Here is a 22,147-nt window from a genome sequence, read left to right on the forward strand (position 1 = left end):
TAAATTGTTTATTTAAGCTTCCCAAAAAAGATTAAAATATTCAATTTTGTTAAAATCTGGTTATATGAGGAGACATCATAAAATGACTTGTTTTTTTAAATAAAAACAAGACATTTTATTAATAAAACTTTAAATTATTAAAAAAATAATGTTCTTTTAATACGGAATACATTTACTTTCAATAAGCACGGTAATTGTGGCAAAGTATTCCTCCACTAATGTCACGGTCTTGTTTTCTTTGCTTAAGTTGTTAAAACTATTATAGTGGCATCAAAAGTTGTAACTGAATTTTAACCTAAACAGCACTTTGATTTTTTTTTACTTCGTAATAGAGTACAGTATGACTAAAAAATATAAATATTAAATCAATTTAAACAGCATTATAAAATCGTTGTTATATAAGTTGAATTATAAGTTCTCTTTGGTACAATCGAAAATATTAAAACTACACGACAAAGTATCTTAAGCTAATACTTATAATTAATGTTATACATTGTAATTAGTATCAAGCGCACCTGCAGCTCTGACTTTCAGTTGCACACACTACGTGTAAATCGTTGAAAAAAATATTATGAAATTAAACGAAATATTCCATAAAAATGAATGACTTAACTTATTCACGAGGTCTCGGATTCGAACTTCATATATATGTGTATTTTGAAGCGTACATGTAATAGCTATTAGATTAAAAAAATACAATAAATCCCATAAAACAATTGTTAAAGCCTTTCATGTCAGACTTAATATTTCATTCGCTTAGTTTAGCACCATCTGGGCTCGTAGTACAATTTTATCCCTTAAATGTTTCCAAAGAGGCAAGTGGTCGGATTAATAAACCGGCCCGTTATGTATTGTTGAATATAACATGAGCCCGTTATAAAGTATAAAGCTTGGCATACACTTAACAGGTAACGTTAGCAGATTGCCTTTGATGTGTCTGAATTATTACATAAATTTAAATTTGTAACGGTTAAAACAGATTATTTATTATTATTATTAAAACATATTATTTATTTAAAAAAACTCTTAATAGTGCGTTCGAAGACTAAATTCAGACAACACATTACCAAATAAAAATAAATGCAAAATAATTCCACCGCATATATTGGATATTCATACCCCTAAAAGAAACTCCAAAAAAAATAAGCACTAAATAAAACATCCTCTTACATACGTCCTCGCGTAAATCTTCTTCGTATCTTAAATGCGTTTCGCTTCGTATAAATATAGAGGGCAAGGACCTTACGGTGAAAGGCTTTGGTGTGGGGGCATGGGGAGATGGAGGAGAACAAGCCTATGAACGAAAAGTGTGAAGCCACTGAAATTTTAAACGCTCTTGCACGATAGGTAGGTATTTTTATTAGATACGTGTTAAGAAACATAGTCGTGAGGGAATTCATCCTATTTTCTACCTCAGTGAGCCGAAGCTAGAACGCGTAGATTCTTAGCAAAAATTTTGGTTGCAAAATCGAACAAAAAATATTAAAAAGTTATGAAAAGTGCGGGGCTATTGATATCTAACGGGAATACGTCGAATTACCAATAACATGTATATAGCACTGAGCTTAACAGTTCATTTAAGACGTATTGTGTATACGGAATACAGATAAACTAATATTATTTTCAGCCAAGTAATTGTCATTTGTGACATTTGACGTTCACATTTTATAATTTTATCTGGATTTGCACTCTCACCGTCCGGAGTAACACTGTTATATATAATAAAATGATTTTTCATTGTCGTCGCTGTTTATTAATTACTTATATAAATTAACACAAAAAAATTATCGTGTTCTGTTTCCTTCGGTAAGCGATTTACGATACTAGCGTTGGCTAAGAAAACTGTGTTTTCCGGAATATAATCAAAACGCAGGATTATTATAGCTATATGAGTTAACTTATTTGTTGAATTTATTGTTTTGGCACGTCCTTGCTGCTCTCATTTGAGAGGAAATATTAAATTGCATTGCAATTTGTAGTTAGGAAGCAAGCAATTTGCTTAGAATGATGCATCTTAATGAGGTCTCTAGCGGTTTATTAAAATATCTTGTAATATCGCTATAAAAATTGACCTATATTTAATGGTATGAATTTATTAATTTAATTAATATATATAATCAATAAAATTAATAGGTTTCGTTAACTAAACTAGCAATATATGTATATACTTATGAAATCGTATGACCTAACGTTCAATTTAAACAACTCAGTTTTGAAAGCTGCTCTTTGTAACATGGGTTTATTTTATAACTTAAGCATCCGTTAATAAAACATATTTGGAAACAACTTTAAGTCGGAACGGGCAACTAGAGACATTATAAATTTAATGCAGTTTAAATGATTTGAACCTATTATCACGTTATTTAGAAAAAACAACATCTAGAGACCTCAATAAGATTAAATCAATGAAATCGATCTATATTCCTTTTATGGGAGAATTTGGGTGACTTTAATAAAGTCGGTTAAATTAGTTTATTATTGTATTGTAGTGAATCGAAAATATTAAAACTATTCATGACTCAATTTGAATATAATATCATATAAAAAAATCTTAAACATAACTATATATAAACATAAAAATGAGCTAAGTTTAAGTAATCAATCGATGAAACTTTTTAATAAACATTTAAAATAAGAAATATAAATTGTTGAGCAACTAAAATAGTAAGAAATTAAGTGTCAGAAAAAAAATAGATAATTAATTAATTTCTATTATTATATTAGGTAATCATACAATTTAAATCCTTAAATTATTAATTAATGAAGCATTCTGTTTATATTTTGTTGAATAATAGCGTTCTAGTTCTTACGAGCTTAAGCCGATATATTAATTTTATTTGTTTCTTTTGTTTAAAACTATGACGCAAACAAAATTTACACAATAAGTACGTGACAAAACATAAATTTATTTTTGATTGTCAGATGATATGGCAGAGCATATATTTTTCACGTTTTTCACTATTTTATTATGTTATACAATATAATATTTTTATTTTTGCTCTAACACGAACTTAATCATTCCAAGCTTAATAAACAATATTTAAAATTGATGTGATTTTATTTTAATATTAAAAAATATCGTCTCAAGCTCGTCATGTAAGGAATGAGTTTCGACCAAATTTTGAGTTTTGACTCATAGACAGTTTTAATATTCGTAAATGTAGTATTTAAATATAGTAATGCTAAACCATTTTACAGTAATCTCCTTATAATTTAAAAAACGATGAAACAAAATTTTAACTTGTGAATTGATCACAGATTATTTCGACAGTGCCTTGAAGGATGAAGATAACGAGAAGATTGATCTGCGCAGTCAAGATGATTCCGTCTAATGAATTAGAAAACAATTTGATTACGAGCATTTTCATTCTTAATCCCCGATACTGATCTTATTTTAATGTTAATTTATTAACTTTTCAGTTTTCAATATCATCACAACAAAATTTCATACTGAACCACTCAACACTTCAATTTTATAGTAATGATAATTACAATTCGCACTTAATTACACAAAGTTGCCACAAAAAGCTATATTCAAATCGTTATCATTAATTACTCGCCATATCTTGTTATTTTACTCGTTAGTTGAAATGAATATTCATTCGATACTTGTTTTAATTCGAGTTCATTCGAAATATCGATATCGATTCGGATAATTGGACAGACTCGATTAACATAAGAAAGTGAAATTTAACGTCTGTGCAAAAACATTGGTGTTTTAGAACTCGATTTCAAGAATATAATTTATTGATTAATTATATTTATATGCAGTTGTGTTAGTTACTAGTTTCATATATTATATTAATAACTAGGGAGAAAAAGAAATGAGAAAACTCTTCTTGGCGTATACAACGTCCAAAATTCACGTTTAATTTTAGTTTGGACATAATCTCTCAACTGTAGAGCTTTTCTGTAGAAACTCACTGCTGAACAAGATTGTGAAATAACAGAAGTGATATGCGTGATATACTAAAAAAATATGTTTTAAGTTAACGTGGGTTTTCTAAAATACAGAATATTTAACATTTTTTGTAGATACTATTTTTTGTTATAGAATTTATTATATATAAACTTTACATTTGGCAACTCAATATAAAATAGCGAATAGTTTAGTAATATAAAAGAAAATATTCACAGACAAGTGAAGAAAAAACCTTAAGAAAAACTATCGTCATTCGGCTTTTGCAGGCTTAGGGCGGGACTGTTCCGTTAGAAACTGTGGAAATAAATACAAAACCACGACGAATAAAACTAGACCTTAAAGTTAGCAAGAAAGAACACAAATTCAATATTCGGTCATGTACAGAAACGCCAAACAAAATTACAGTAAAAGTTTTTGTGGCCATTCCGAAACTTGCAGATTGTGAGTAATGATTTTGCGCGTCCACGATTAACTTTCGTAACTTCACTAGCGAAACTTAGTGATCGATATGGAATAAAAATTTGATACATACATGTATATACCTATTTTAATCTATTAGAAAATAATCTTTAACAAAGACTTACCTGGAATTCGACCTTTTAGACGAATCGTGCTTCTTTCCCCCTTGAAGATTCGGAAGATCTTTTTGTCTTTTCTTTGTTTCTCTCCATATCTTGTAATATAATATACACATAACTGTCACTGGCACATAAAATGCAGCAATGGCTGTCCCAAACGTAATGAACTGATTTGTCTCTATGAATTGAATATAGCACTCGTGCGGGGGCACTTTCCTCTCCCCGTCTATGTACGGCCACGCATAGATCCAAGGAGGCCACAACACCAAACTGAAGCCCCACGCACCACCTATCATTACCGTCGCACGGCGTGTAGTCCTTTTAGCCCTATAAGTGAGCGGCCGCGTCACACTAAAATACCTATCAAAACTTATGATTAAAAGGTTAAGTACGGATGCGTTGGAGGCTAGATAGTCCAACGCCAGCCAGGTGTCGCAAACGTGTGGCCCGAGCGGCCAGTATCCGTATATCGTGAACATTGTGAAGAGCGGCATGGATATCAAGCCGACCGCGAAGTCGGCAACCGCGAGAGAGAATAGGAAATAGTTGCTGATGGTTTGTAACTGCTTATCGATCTTGAAACTGATCATGACCATGGAGTTGCCTACGACAGTGAGTACGGAGAGGACGCTGGCTATGATTGCGATAACAATCTTCTGGGCGAGACTGAAGGGGCTGGCTGGGAGGTCGGGGCCGAGCGCCAGGTCTGTGAGGTTGGCTGTTTGGTTGGAAGCGATGAGCATGACGTCAACTCGGCGAGCCCGCGGCCCCCGCTCCGCCGCGGCTCGTTCGCCGACCGAGAGCGGATCCGGCTGGAACAAAGTAATCAAAAATTAGTATTGGCAAAAAAATCTAAAATATTTCGATAAACAACAACGTATCATGCATCACGCATGTAATCGACGTTAAAAAGTGCTCGTGTATATAATAAAGCTTAAAGCTATTAATACAAAGACAATGAAAAATTTAACCTAACTTTCAGGGATGTAATTACACGATCTCTGTTTTAATATTCTACCAAATTTACTTGACTGAATTATCCAAACAGAGCGCTTACAGCATTTAACGTCCGCGGTTTATGGCCAACTTTATTCGATGCAGATAAATGTGAATACTGTTTATATTCACAAGTATGTTAACGTAGACTAAAAAATATTAGTGTAAAGAACACTTTTTTTTTTATTACTGTAATCGGAAAATCGTAATATTCATTTGTTTATAAGACTTTCTATGGTTTAAATAGAAAACAGCGTATTTCTAACTTAAGTGGTACTACCGTTCCCTATTCAAATACCAGAGAATTATAAGCGCAAATCAGATGTGCAGCAGCAGTACTATTCTCAAATTGTTTTAAAATTTTCTTTTCCCATAAAAATGTATTCAGTTCATTACAAATTTAAAGTGTTAGTGTAGTGATGAAAAAATGGAAATGACTTGTATCATAATAATGATTATTGTTTAATTGTAATTAATTATTTGCATGCAATTAAAAACTATTTTTCTCTACCCCGAAGAAGTATAACTTCTTATGCGCGTTGAGGGGTACACACATCTTTTTTTATAATATCGTCGTAATGATAAAATAAATAAAAATGTTGATTTTTTTTATATCATTTTTTTTATATCCCGTCAGAATTACGCGCAAATGTTTCAAAAATATTTATTTTTGTGTATATCAAGGAAATGTAGCGACCTTCCTTAAACTCAGAATGGCAAAAATATTTTATTGTTGCTTGTCAGTAGAATATGAGATGGATGATACCTTCCCAGGTTTGCTTACAAAAAGCCCTATAAATATTAATTATAAAATTTATAATATATAAATCACACTGTCTCTTAATTTATTTATATTTACAGAATATTTCCTAGTTATTCTTTGAAGCAATTCCGAAAATATTTCTTTGTTTGGATAGCACCGTAAATAAAAACAATGATTGAAATTCTAAATTTAAAATCCCAAGAAAATATTTATATATTTTTATATAATATTTTTAGTTAGATAAACATATAACTTTACTCCTAAACTTCGAACATAACCGATGTTTTATATTCACCGCGTGTTCTCACAAAAGAGTATGTCACAGAGCAATAAATCTACTGCATTATATAGTCTGTGGCGCGAGCGGCTGCAAAATATTAAATTTATGGAATATAACCAAGTGCTGAATATGCAGAGACACGGAGCGCTCCTCGCTGTGGAACCGGCAGTAAAGGTGCTTCCTACATTGTGATTGCGAGGTTACCCTTGACCAAAAGTACAAACATTTTCAGGATTAAGTAATGAGATTTTTTTACTGAATTCTCAGTAACAATGAACAGTTGTTTTTACTGTTCAATATTTTGAATGTTATTAATTTTTATCTGACCTAATATTATACTTTTTGTGTTATTGCTTGTTAAATTAAAGTAAATGTTTTTAGCTTATATAAATATTATTAAAAACTATGAACTAATATTTGCTTAGTATGTTTTTGGTAATTAATATGTTCAATGATTACTAAAATTTACAATGAAGGGACATCAATTATTGTCATTACAATAGCTAGAAATGTGTTTAGAAGTAAATCTAATTTTGAAAAATTAAATTAAAATTTAAAACAGAGTAACAGACATACTCTTGTTTCTGATAAATATTAAAATGTCATCATACCAACTAAAAGTAGACCCCTAAAACTGATGAATAACATATTACATTAACAATAACTTAAACATAAATAATTATATCCATATAAAACATATGCACACAAATACATTGAAAAACCAGCTTACTTACAAAAGACTGTTCCAATATTTCGATGTCATCAACACGAGTTAAGATAAAGATAAGTAAGATAAAAGGAAGTACGAACAGTTATTTGATTTTTTAATATTGTACTGAAACACTAATCATAAAACTAGTCAACATACATAAAACTATCATTCATCAAATGAATGATAATGAATGTTCTTGGGAAACAAAAGTACAATTAGTTACAAGGCCTTTGTCAAGACTAGTGATGTCACCGCAAGTCGCTAAAGAGCAAACATTTGTATGATATAAAATTAATTTCAGCATTTTTTATGTTGTTATTTAATTAGTATGTAACTTTTGTATTTTTAATTTTTATATAATAACGCAGCAATTTGACATCCAATAAAGAATAGAGATGTTATAATTTCAACTAAAGATTTTTAAGACAAAATAATGACAAAATAAAAATCACTCGCGTTGTAAATTGTTTCTAGTGGATTGCAAAATACAAACAGAATTTGGACTGTATGTTTGTTTCTAAGCACGCTGTATAGCCTAATCGACGAGATGGAATTTTTTATAGACACTGACTCACTCAAGCTTAGAGGTCATGTTAAAATATTATATTTCCATTGTTATTTAAAATCAGATAAACACCTTTTATAGAGGACAAGATAAGATGAAATCCCGTTGAAAGGAAAACAATATATTACACAAAATTTAATCTGATATATAACATTTAATCAACGAGCAGACAGTTACAATATAAATACGGTGCATATTATATATTACAACCGTTAGTCTTTGAGCATTGTAATAATACATGACATACTAACGTCATCATACACTGACATTTCCTGAATGTTCAAGATTATTCCGGATTGTACTGGAATGAACAAGTTTGAGGTTGTATATGTAGAAACGTCGGAATAGATGATAAGATGAATATTATTAATTTGTAACATTTTTTTTTTTGTTATTTACATCGTCATTTTATTAATATACAGTTGGTTTTTTTTTAAATATAAGTATGTAAAATTAAAGCTGTCACAAATGATTGAAAAAAAAGCTTGAGATCGCGTATTGGAAAATTATATCAATACTGCTTGTGGCGATATTAAAAAAAATAAATATAACAAATTGTTATATATACAATTCAGTTAGTAGGTATAACACTATTTCAATTTTATTCATGTCATTAAAACGTCAAATAAAAAGTACATAAGTTCTTGTCTTAAAATTTCTTATTATGTAACATGTCTTTGCCAATTAGCAACAGATAAATTGTAATCAACGATTTATTTTACAGTGCTTACTTAAATTCGAATCCTAACCACCACCAAATGTACGTACTTCATTCGCTTAACCGAGATGTTTTTTTCATAGTATCAAAAATATCCAATTATTATAATTACAGCTGCAGTATTTTTAAGCAAATCTTATAAGAATCCTCGGCAAACGAAACTCAATAGAGAGCAATGCCGCACGTTCAACCCACGTACATTTGCCTTTGTTATTGCAAGGAGTTGAATTAAATGGAAGCATTGTTCATTTGACTCTCACAAAAGATTAATCTTGAATGTAAAATGGATTTTTGGTAGAATATTTAAACTTAAGTCAACGCTCATTCTTATTCCGTTATTTTGGATTTCATGTCATTTAATGAAGATGGCCGTTTAATATAATAGAAAAGTAAAAAGTGAAAGTAGTGCCACTACTAGGCTAAGGCCTCCACCCCTTAGAGAAAGTTTGGAGCTTATTCCACCACGCTATTCCAGTGCGGTTGACATACAAAGAAGAAGTTCCCATCCGACACATGCAAGTTTCCTCACTATGTTTTCCATCACCACCAAGTACTAGATGAATTATAAATAAAAATCAAGCAATCCCAAGGTCCTGTAGTCGAACGAGCTAGTATAAAGTTGAGTTATTCCGTACAGAAATTCTCAATCTGAGAGTCTGGGAGTTGGCTGTACTATGATCGCGTGCCTCAAAAAGCATATTAAGTTGGTACGCCATCTTTTTATTTTCCAGTCGTATATCATCCAATCGGTGAGTTCCTATGAGTGAGAGAATAGAGAGTGAACCTGCACAGTTGAGTTATTGTTGAGTTGCCCGTTGCAAGCATTAATGAATTTACTAGACAATCATTGAACTTGGGTTATCTTTGAGATAATTAATCACTTCAACATTTGACTTTTCAAATTTTATTATGGTTTAAACATTATAACTTCTTACTTTTAATTTTAACGGACCTCATAGATTATTTTTAAATACTATGTACGTATTATATATCTTATGGGCAAAGCCTCAATACAGTTTGCCTTCGTATAAAGTCTCCCAATGGACGGTTGGCATGCAGCCAAGTTTAGTCGGCTAATAACAGACTGTGATTAATTATGACTCGCACGAAAACATCTGAACATCGGCTAATGTAATTGCTATATGGTTCAAGACCAATGAGTCAATAAAATATTAATTGTCTTATTGATAACGAGCTTTCTGACTTGAATCATATAAACTTTGACATGCGGTTACAGTTTCTGGTCCATCTGACTTAACTGGAAATCTTTTCATTTAGTGTAACATATTGACTAGGTCTACTAGTACTAGGATACTATTATACTTATTTATATTTGTATGTAATGTTTACAAGACAGTTTAAATGATAAAAGTTTCATAAACACAAAAGCAAACCCAACTGCTCTGACAAATCGGTTAATGCTTATTCGATTATATTAACTTTGTCGATTATAAAAGATATTTTGTTTGCACTTGTTGTACGTACGTACGTATGTAATATATACGAACTGTTGGTGACACTGTTAACCCAGCATCTACAAATCACATCAGAAAGGCTGAACGGATCTCAAATAATTTTAGCACTTTATTAATTATTATTTAGAGTACTTTTTGTCCGTAACGCTTGTACACTCCATATGCGAGCGAAGCTGCGAACGGAGTTAGGCCATTAATTCGATTAGTTGTTTTACATACAAAATTATGGGAATTAATATCTTCACCGACTTTAAGACTTATTTTTGTATTGAATAAGATATCTGAGAGATATCATATGAAAAAGAAAAAAAATCAAAAATAATATTAGGTGATTCGTGAACTTCGAGAACTATCATAGACTTAAAAACAAAGTCTACATTTTAATGACCGTAATTCCAGAAAGACATTCACTTAATAATTAAATCTGAAAGAATTTCTAGTTAATGTATTCCGAATTTCATTTATGTTAGAAAAACAAGTTTTACCATCTGCGATGCTATCTTTATACTTGGTAGTAGGTGATGTAGTATTTGGGTTTAAATGATAAGTGAAGCTATGGAACAACAGGAACAATGGACAAAATATCCTAATTCCCAAAGGTTCATTAACGCTGTACTTCTTACTGCGACTTCTATGGACGATGGTGACGACTTACCCCAAAATAATATCGTATAATATATGTATTCATAGGTATGATGTACGAATAGTTCAGCCCCATCACTCGAGACATGAATAAAGTAATTATATAAAATAAAGTTAGAATTATATCACATATTTCAATCCCCCACCACTTCAGATGAGACTTACTGTGGTCGTGATATGTGTGACGGAGACACGAATGCATTCGATATAGGTGGTAGGGTTTTTGTGCAAGCCCGTCTGGGTAGGTACCACCCACTCATCAGATATTCTACCGCCAAACAAGAGTACTCAGTATTGTTGTGTTCCGATTTGAAGGGTGAGCCAGTACAACTAGAGGTACAAGGGACTTAACATCTTAGTTCCCAAGGTTGGTGGCGCATTAACGATGTAAGGTATGGTTAATATTTCTTACAGCGCCATTGTCTATGGGCGGTGGTGACCACTTATCATCAGGTGGCCCATATGCTCGGCCGCCAACCTGAATCATAAAAATAAAAGATAAAACAAAAAAATAGCCCCATTCTTAAGAAACTGTCGATAAAATTTGCTTGACCTCTTTTTTATAGTAAAAAATATTCATTATTGAATCATTATTATCTTTATGGTTGATTATTATCTAATCAGTTGGAGCTTATATCTTTTATATCAATAAAAAAAAGTATGAAAGAACTTCATATATTTTATTCTCATTAGTTATATATTCACTTACGATGTAAATACATTAATCAAATCGTATATATGTATATGAATTGACATTATATACGTACAATTTTAATTAGAAGCATTAGATGAAGCATCATCACTCAAGTGCAAATAATGTGGCACTATTGTGGCGCGGATGCTTCCGGCGAATTAATTTTCGGGGTTGATTATGAACTTCTAAGAACGTATAGAACCATAGGTATAACTAAACGTGGATTGCGACAATATTACACCTGTATCTGAAAGGAACTTCAAAAAAGGAACTATTTGCATTGAAATAAATTTCGTGGTAAATAAGTAATACCCATACTAACATACATATAATAAAATATATATCTGAGTAATGGGCATGGAACGAGCAATTTCTAGATCTCAACTAACTACGAGTTCCTCTTAGCAGAAAATGCACTCTACTTACTGCAAAGTTGAGTACTTTGCAGAAAGAGTTATATTGCCTACCACTACAAAAATATACAATATTTTATGTTGTTAATACGATGGTAAAAGCACATATTTATCGTTGTGTCTTATATTCATTTAATTAACTTAATTACACGCCAATATATAAATTGGTCGCAATGATACTTATTCTCGTGGAAATAATGTCAAAACAAATTTATGTATTTTTGGAAACATGGACCTTGGCGTAGTAGTTTTTGCAAAACTTTCATTAAATGTCTAACACCGCACCTTATTGCTTCCACTGGTGACAGGCAGACTGGTTCATTTTTTGCCCAGAGGATCAGACGAGGACGAATTGCGATTCAACAGGGAAAGGCTGCAAGCATTCTTGCCGTCATTGCACGCGTTCTTATTTATTTAAGATGTTAATAATTCTTATGTAAAAAAATAATATTTGAATGTAAAAAATAAATAAGATGTACACCAAGGTAAGTAAAAAAGTAGAATGTATCACGTTGGTTTGTCATTTGACTGATTACAATTAAAGTTGGCTCACAGATGTTTTTTTTTAATGAAGAAGTTGTTTATATTCTTTCCTCATTGCGATAACGCACCCCTATGTAGCACTTCAATACTTCAACTATACAGTTCAACCGAAAGCCTATTGGTTTTCACGTCACGGTAAAATGGTAAGGCCGGCAGATTAATATTCAAATGTAATATTCAATTTTGAATGAAAATAATATAATCCCGATTGTTTATAATGTGTCAGGTATGGTCAATGTGTTATAATATAACACATCAATAGATAACAATATTTTTTATTAATAACAAATATTTGTCATTAATAAAAAATATTTCTATCTCATTCGCATTTGTAATAAATATTAAGTCAAAACCTATTATAATTATAAAATTACTTGTAACAGGAAGTACCAGGCCGATAAATTATATAATTTCGATCGTAAGAGTAGTGTTATGTTGGATATAGACTTAACTATACGGTCCTAAAATAGGTCATGTCCGTAAATAGCCATCTATGATAGATTATATTATATGAAGTCATAATACCATAAATAATTCTTAATTGTAACCCGCAAAATTTAAATTCGAGCAGGATCGCTTCTCGCTAGTAACTTATCTTGATAAAACATCCATTAAAACCAATATATTATGCCGATGCGAACTGGAATTCGAATTGGTTGGTAACAAGCGCCTGCTAGAATAATTCGCATTGCTATCATACCTCAGTCAAACATCTAACCAAAACTTACGTTTATAAGTAGTAAGTAGTACGATTTCTATTTATCAAAAACTAAAGAAACCAAATACATTTTGTAAAATTAAATATTAGGTCCTTACATTTGAAATTGGCGTTTTGTACGGGAGAAATATAAAGTTTTTTTTTTTTTGTAAAATATATTTAATTAATTAAAGTATGCACCGTTGTTATTTATGCACTTTTGCCATCTCCATAAGTAGTTCATTGATCCCCTTACTAAAAAAAACATGGGGGCGAGAATCATTAAACTCTTTGAAGGCGGTTTGGACTGCCGCATCGGAGTTAAATTTTTTTCCTGGTAAGAAGTTGTCCAAATTCGGGAAAAAATGGTAATCTGATAGAACAAGGTCCGGGGAGTACGGTAGATGTCGCAGAAATTCCAATTGTAGCTCATCTAACTTAGTGGTTGTTTGTTGTGCAATATGTAGTCTTGCGTTGTCGTGAAGAAATAGTGGTTTAGAGCGATTGACCAATCTCGGTTGTATAGCAGTTCAGTTCTTCCTTCATGGTTTGCAGTTGCTGACAATAGATATCTGCCGTAAATCGTTTGGCCAGTTTTTAAAACGCTGTAGAAAACGACACCGTCGCTAGTCCACCAAACACTTACAAGTAACTTTTACTGAGTCAATTTTCGTTCAGGGCAGGATTTGGCTGGGTCTCTAGGGTTCAGTCATTGCGACGAGCGCTTCCGATTATTGTACAGTATTCACTTTTCATCACAAGTAATGATTCGATTTCAAATACTTTTATTATTGTTTCGATTGAGCAAAAACGTACCGAGAATTCTTTTGCGACATCAGCGCAGTACACATCATTAATCCTTCGAGCTGTTTCTGCAATACTGGTGCCACGGTGAAACTCGTACTCGTAACTATACCGACATTTCATGTTTTCTAGTGTGCGGTAAAGAGAAAAATAATGAGGAAAAAAAAAGAATGACTGTTTTCGAAACTCAAATCAACCAGCTAAATGAATTGATTGAAATGATTTTTTATTCTTAAGCAAAGAGGAAATATTTTATATTAAAGTGGTCAGTACGACAAAACGCTAATTTCATATGTTTATGTTGCTATCAAATTAATAATAACATAATAAAATGATAGCTTAGTGTCCTACAAAGTCCTCTTTTACTATACTTTGTCTTGTTGTTGCCGATAGAAACCAGTTATTGCCGGCGGGAACCGGAATTATCTAGAACATTCAGGAAATATCACTGCACGATGACGTCTGTATTCTGCTGTATTAATAGCGCTCAAAGACAATGGATGTTCTAGTATTATTCAACATACATACATAATAATCTGTACGTAAATTATAACGTGTGTTTCCACAAATAAAAACCTAGGTTTTTTTAAAAGATTTCTGCCATAATGATGTTGAAATCTGTATTTTTTTTCTTGTTGCAACAAGGTTTGTTTATTGTTGTTACTTAGTATGATATTATTATTCGTAAATATAATTAATTAATATTTTATAACGGTATTATTATTTTTTTGAATATTCATTTCATTATATATTTGGTATAATATTGCATACAAATCTAAAATATTTTTCTAGAAAACGGTCGAAGAATTATTTCTCGAATATGTCTATGTAAGTTAATATTTTTTTTGCTGCGGACACGTAGTCACTATGTCTACAGACATAGGGTTCGGGAGTTCGGGTTTCTAAAAACATAATGCTCCACCGATCAAAGTGTTTACGGGCCTTTTATGTCTTATAGCGCCGGAACCTTGTAAAATAAAACAATAAGTAAGCCTATCATTACATTAGGCAGTTGCATACTTTGAAATTATTACTAAATTGTAGGTTTTATACAAATAACAAAATACATTATGTTTATTAATTTACTAATTCGTCATAGTAATAATATCTGGACTAGTGGAATAACTATGTAAACTTTAAACATTTTTCTAAAATATATTACACCTCTTCTCGTTGCATTAATTGGTTAATAAAACGGATTCTTTGTTTTTTAAATAGAAAATTTGAATTACGATTCAACGGAAAAGACGTATGTCTATTGATAGCATTTTACCACTTTCCTTGCTATTATTATTTGTAGAGTAAATCGATATAATCGAAATCGTGCATCTTGTTTTAAATAAAACTACTAAAATCGTAGGTAAATCATGCTACGAAAATCGTAGCAAGATGCTACATCACTAGGTAGCTACGACATCGCCTACATTGCAATTCTAATGCAATTCAGGTCACTTGCATTAGAGGACATTATGCGATGAAAGTTTCAGACTACACTTGCATTTTACCGTCTTTAACACTAAAATTCGTTTAAAGAGAATTTTCTCTTAATTATTAAGTAATATTTATTATGAAATAAGGGAAATATACCATTTTTAAAAGAAATAAAAATTGTACCAATTGTGTTAAAAAAAATGGACGAGCTTTGTACACGTATCCTACATTTACAAAAAAAAATATGTGGATAACTTACATTTTTTTTATCACTTCATAAAAGTCTTTCATATTGATTGAGTCATTATATTCATATATTGCGTATTTCAGTACGTAGGTTCCCACCTACGTACTGAAATACGCTAACACCGAACATTATAAAATAAGACTATGGTTTGATTGTGAATTTGGATTTGATATCCCGTTAACAAACGGTAAAAATTAATAAAGCTATCACCAAACCTATTTTCATGGATCTGAGTGTTGGGCCACTAAAGTTACGGATTCGGCTGGTATGAAGAGGCAAATGCTTTTAACTGAAATGGATATATGTAGTGACGAGAATAGATAGAATATGAAATGTCAGAGGAAGATCGGAAGCTGAATCTGTGTCAGAAAATCTGAAAGGGCCAGATTCCTTTATTATCATAGTATTGACATGTAACGTAATATTACATATACGGTATTAGAGATAATTGTAAATGACTAGCTATTAGATGACAGAATTGATTTTGACTCAGGGTATGACTAGATGACTCCTAAAGTAAATGAGATAACGAAATATGATTACCAAGAAGTTTATTTGTACAACTATGTGTGATTAATTTATTACCATCGGGATTTTCTTTGTGATTGAAAACAAATAAATCGCGTATATCGCTCCTCGAGTTAATAATAATTAAAAAATATTACTGTTATATATATTTTTACAATTATTATATTTTTCTTAACATTTAGCTTGAAAACTAAACATACGTATTACGTAATGTTTAATTTGCGAATATAATATAGATGTTATATAACGGATTAAAGGAATAATAACTAATCCTGTATATAAGTGAGGATTATGGTTCTGTGTTATGAGTGGAGATAATAGTCTAAGGAATCAGGATTTAACCTAGAACTTTGACATGTTAGGTACATAGCTAGGTGAACGATAAACCGTTGGGCTTTTAACGCTATTAATATAAATTAATTTAAATTATACATAAAAAAATAAAGTTTTTAACAAAACAATATAATGGCATGTCTATGGCATTTTCTAGATGAATGAAGAACTTAAAGTTTGACAAACTCTAAATACAAAAGTAGTGTAAAATTTTATAACCAAATTGAATATATGATTTATAATAATATTGAGTGGGCAAGAAAAAAATCGAGTTTATCTTATTTAGAAATAATTCTATTCTAAGCATATTCCATTTAGTATGCTTTGCTCTCTTTTCATTTCGAAGCGGAAAAATGAACTTAATCGAAATTGACAAATTATACCAGACATACATATATGGAACTATGAAAAGAAAAAAAAACATTTCATTTATTCCCCGTGTACTAATGCTGGTGAAACTTATAAAAGTATTTACCCTTGCCCCGAAAAACATGTAAAATCTTTGATTCAGCGCCAAAACTCTCTCCAGTCACGTCAAACCGATCGATCATGATTGTGAGAAATTAGATAGTACACCTATGTCTGAAAACACTCTTGTGCAGCACCATGTCACCCGTGAAGTCTACTCCCAATTGAAATTACCGACCGAAAATAATCAAGCGGAAATTGTTATAATTTGAAGGTATTTTTGAATAAGTATTGATTTGTATTTCAGCGAATGTCAAATCTCATTATCAGCTTTAATATTTAATAACCTCGAGCCATTGGTACTATAACAATGTAGGTAATATATTATTTATATTTATTTATAACAATTTGATTCCCGCGAACCGTTAACAGGCTCACATTAACGCTCAATCGATCTCAGTTTTGACAACGCAACATGACACTCTCGACCTAATTTCCGAGTCGAGAAAATATCCATTCATGTGGGGTCTATTTACGAACTTTTGCTTTAAAATAAATTCCTTTTTAGGTCACGAAAAAAGTGGTCCGACTGAATGAAATAAGAATATAACAGCTCTTACAACGCTCTTTTAAAAGAGATATATTAAAAAAAACGATGTAACCAGGGATCAATTAAACTTTATTTTAATTAAACAAAAGGTGAGGTTTTCCCGGTTCAATTCATATAATATTTATAAAAATAGTTTCCATTGGTATGGGAAATCGTATATATATTTTTTTAACATTCATTGTTTCAAATATAACTCAATTAAAAAATATTCGGATATGTTATAATATATTCCGTTAATTAATCAATTTTAGTTATATTTAAATTAAAATATAACATTATGATATGATATTTTTTTATAAAATTGCATTTGCAAGCCCACTTCGTTATAATCATCCTCTCATGACAACTATGTTGATGTATAAGAGCCATAAATTCTACAAATATATAGTAATCTTGTTATAGCATGTCCACTGACAGAAAAGTATTTAATTTAGTCAAAAATTCTAATGGTTTCTCCATATTTATCGCCTGATATTGCTTTGCAACCGACTTAGTTTAAGAGCAACACGACATGAGCAAAATGCATAGAAAAGAAAAAATGCGGTTTTTCAAAATAAAAAGAATATATCGCAACTAACTTTATTTACGATCAGAAGTAGACCGCAAATATTAACTACTAACGGGACGAAGATGGAATGACCTATTTAAAAAACATTTTTAAAACATCTTCCATCGCACCGTGTTGGTTAGATGTGTTAGAATGTCATCTAGATATGCACACGTTATTATTACAAATTAAGCACTCAAGTGACTGCTTTGAAATACGATCTTTGGTTGATTCTATTGTATCAATAACAAAAGAAAATTACTGATGATGATGGTATGCAAAATATCTTAGTTCTTATGATGTGCAGTGCATTTGTTAAGAAAATGAAAGGTAGTACAGTACATTTGTTCTGTAATAATTTCTCCATATCGATGGTATTAATTTTGCTTTGGTATACGAAAATAATTAAAATAGTTGCCGAAGAAAGACCACAGTGGCGTGCATTTGGAGAGGCCTAAGTCCAGCAGTGGACGAATGTGGGCTGATGATGATGATGAAAATAATACAGCAATTAACTGTTAAAGTATTTTCGAAAAAATACTTCAATATAATTTAGCTAGCTTCGATAGATGATTTTAATATCTATATTTATGAAATGAAATATGAACCTATAAAAATATCCGTACAGGTACTGTGTTGGAATAATCTCGAAACTCACCGAATGAAGAGAATTCTTAGAGGATCGTACTGCTGTACGAATTATGCCACAGTCAAAAGCGGCCCCATTTTTTTACTGAATCTATCAATTCACATCCTTAGTTTATAATTAAACATTGAATATATATAAAACTCTACAAGATACTTTAGAAACACCCCGGTATATTTTTTTTAAATATAAAGTTTCTAAAGTATTTTTACTTTTAACGGCAAATTTAAATGTATACTTTTAAGTGACTAACTTGGCTCCACTTGCAATGCATTTCATTTACTCAAATTACATAATCGATTTAAAAAAAATAAAAAATAAGCCGTATTATAAAGTCAAGTTAAAAACTAAATAGCTTGTTAGTGAACTAACATATTGTTTACAATTCGGTTACAGTGAAAACGCGAAACAAAGCAAATAACTCCACACTGATCTAAGGCAAGGGTTGTTTACACGCCCACATATATATTTTCAAAGGAAATCCAACATTAACTCCTTGACATAGAGACTATGTTAAGTGAACAAAGAACAATGCTAGATCTTCGAACAAGGTTTGTTCATTAAAGTCTAGTTTGCTTTCTCAATACAATGAACAACTGTGCTTAGAAACTACTAGATTTATAAATGAAATTTTAAACAATTTTTCTCATCAATGTGCAATTTTTATTTAGCAAATTATATTTATTTGCAAGGCAGTGTTTAGATGCCTTCATTTCCAAAAGAATTTTTAAAGAAGGAATTAATAAATAAATAATGATGTTTCTAATCAAAAATCATAGGTAACTTGTAAGGTTACTTATCCTTATCAATCTTTATCCTTATCAAGAGTATTATCAACTTCAATAAGATGGCACAATTACCAAGCAATAAAATGGTTACCTTTTCACTGGTGTTATAGAAATAGCTACAGACCATTTTAAGGTACCCAAATAAATGGATCTTTCGAAAAACTCAACAAATAAAATAAAAATTGCACAGTCTCTTGAACGAGATACAATGTTTGGTTTTCGTTTGAGTTTATGAAATAGTTTATATTTCCTTTATTGTCAAAGACTACGGGTGCGGGTGATCGTTCGTCTCCCTTTATGATAGACAGCAAACGTTATCAAACATGACCATGTTAATGAACAAATATTGACCACGTTGAACGTTGACACATCATTTCCTCGTTAAATCACAATTCAAATTAAAGGCAAATATTTGCGAATGAAAGATAAATATTTGTTTGGCTTCATCCGCTGCGGCTCAGGACTTTAACATTATTTCCCTTATATGAGACGAGGTCTTAATGACCACATGCAGCATTTTTTAAAATATTTCCCTTGAACAAAATTGCCTTAATTAACCATGTAACTGTTTTGTATTCGATAGAATATATAATACTATGTTCTACACGAAGGCATTATTGAAAATTAACAGCAGAACGTGACCTTAGTGCATTTATAATAATCTTATGTGTAACGGTATCGCTGGAGCAGGGAGAGCTTTGTTAACATACGAGGAAGCATCATTCAATGCCTTACAGAACCGAGACCTGTAAAATAATTAAAAAAAACATCTAGGAATTAAATGTAATGATTTTATTTATTTATACCATCGTGTACTGTTTGTATGTAGTTAGTTTGTAATGGTTAGCTTGTTCGGCTACAGGTATCATGTTCTAATGTTTGGTCGGGATAGGAACTAAAGTTAATTCCGCAAGTCAAATTTCTTGGAAAGAAAATTCTCGCACTGCATTGGCCAATCAACTCCACAAATATAATATAATTATAATCATAATCTTAGAGTAGCATGCCTAGAAACAATATATTTAGGCACGTTAATGGACTATTTATTTAGTTCAGCATTATAAAATGCATATTATTACAATACAAGTAACTTATACACAAACACCAATAGACACATATCCCAATAGACAAGAGAATACTAGGTAACAAAATATTATAATACAGTAGAAAATACAGCCAGCTTATAAGATTTAAAATAAAAACTTTAATAGCAATAACAGTATGTAGGTATATGAGAATTTGAATTATATTGTTTTTTTGTGAAGTCAAATTAAAACTAACGACATTCCAGGTACTAAATGGTAGAGCGAATAGTTCTCTTTGAAATTACCGTGTAATATTGTCCCATGATGACGAGAAATGCGAAAAATTTTAATTAACAATTCCTTTCTAAGTGTTAAGCCAAGATAAAGGGGTCAAAAACCTTTGACATCTTTTAATTTCTTAATAAAATTCCTCAATAAAAGCATATTAATCCGAAGTATTTGTTATACTTAAATTTGATCATTCTATTTACAAAATGGACCGTTATTAGTAGATAATATTTTATCTGTAGATTTACCGGTTTTTGAAGTATGGAGCTAAAAATAACCTTAAATTAGTGTAACATGAACACTTTAACAAGCTTTTTATATATTGAATTATGCGAAATAGTCCAATTTAAGGTATACAAACCGATTAGAGGGGAGAGCGTTAATCCCCATGGCTCAAGCGGTTAATGATGGAATTCCATAAATGGATTCAATGTTATGAACAAAGTGATTACACTACACTCAAGGGACTCAAAAGACTAACGTTTCGTAGACAGATTCAAAGTAATTAATTATTTTATCATTGTTTTTATCTAGCTTAATTAAAAAAACATAGATTTGAAGTTGAATTTTATAGATAAGGAATGATAATGTGCTAAGTTTTTTATTTATAAAGAAATATTTTTTGACACAATAAATAAAACTGACTTAAAACAATCCATGAAACGATGTTGATCTGACTCACGGATTTCGGTTACGGCAGACATTCTCTTGAGACTGATCAACCAAACAGGATTTATAATAGAGTACTACTCCCTCACCCTCATTGTCCAATGTATCGTCCTCAATAGCAGTCGGACATAAAAGGAGTTCAGGCGCAACCTTTAAGCGGTTAAGCCTTATCATGCTTTTCGAACTGTTAACAATACCAACCTTTAAATTCAGGTTATATTGATTATATTGATTGATTATACAAAATTAATATCTCAAACTAATAAATATTTATCAGCCCGAGCCACGATCAGCTAGCCACTTGACAACATGTAGTTAGGCACTTGTCTGCAAAAACACCTAAACTAAGAACTTAAAAAAATATAAGAAAGACCTTTTATATTCATTACGTTACTTAAGCTTAGTATTGTAGACATTTGAAAAGTCACAAAACGAGTGATTTTTTTAGGCATCGCCTTAAAAATTAGCTACATACATTATAAACACAAATCAGCAATATAAAATTGAATCAGTCTTGAAACAGGGCCTTGTCACGTTGAAAAACGATAAATGTTGCAATCCAATCGCGCCAACGGTCTGACCTCGACCATTGTGACCTAATTTCAAACCGGGCATTCCCTAGTGTATAAGCCGAGATGCACATCCGTGATTTAAGTCACGGCGACGGTTTACTACGTTTACACATAAAAGTACGCTGTCTCTTGTCAACATCAATGTTTGTACGTATAGTAAAAATATGATCGTGTTACAGGTGATTTAAAAAAAAATTAAAAATTTATTTTCAAAAATATTGTGCCTTGCTGGTCAGTATCAAGCGTAAACTAA

General features: G+C 31.1%; 1 protein-coding gene across 1 annotated transcript in view; it reads right to left on the reverse strand.

Annotated features, from left to right (window-relative positions):
- LOC113400806 (muscarinic acetylcholine receptor DM1) overlaps positions 1-22,147 on the reverse strand; it is a 90,680-nt gene that overhangs the window by 25,202 nt on the left and 43,331 nt on the right. Inside the window, exon 2 of the mRNA XM_026640475.2 lies at positions 4,507-5,312. Coding sequence (XP_026496260.1) covers positions 4,507-5,243 — 737 coding nt within the window. The 5' untranslated portion in view covers positions 5,244-5,312. The remainder of the gene's footprint in view (positions 1-4,506; positions 5,313-22,147) is intronic.

Source organism: Vanessa tameamea, chromosome 11 (assembly GCF_037043105.1).
Source record: "Vanessa tameamea isolate UH-Manoa-2023 chromosome 11, ilVanTame1 primary haplotype, whole genome shotgun sequence".
In the NCBI taxonomy this organism is placed as follows: domain Eukaryota; kingdom Metazoa; phylum Arthropoda; class Insecta; order Lepidoptera; family Nymphalidae; genus Vanessa; species Vanessa tameamea.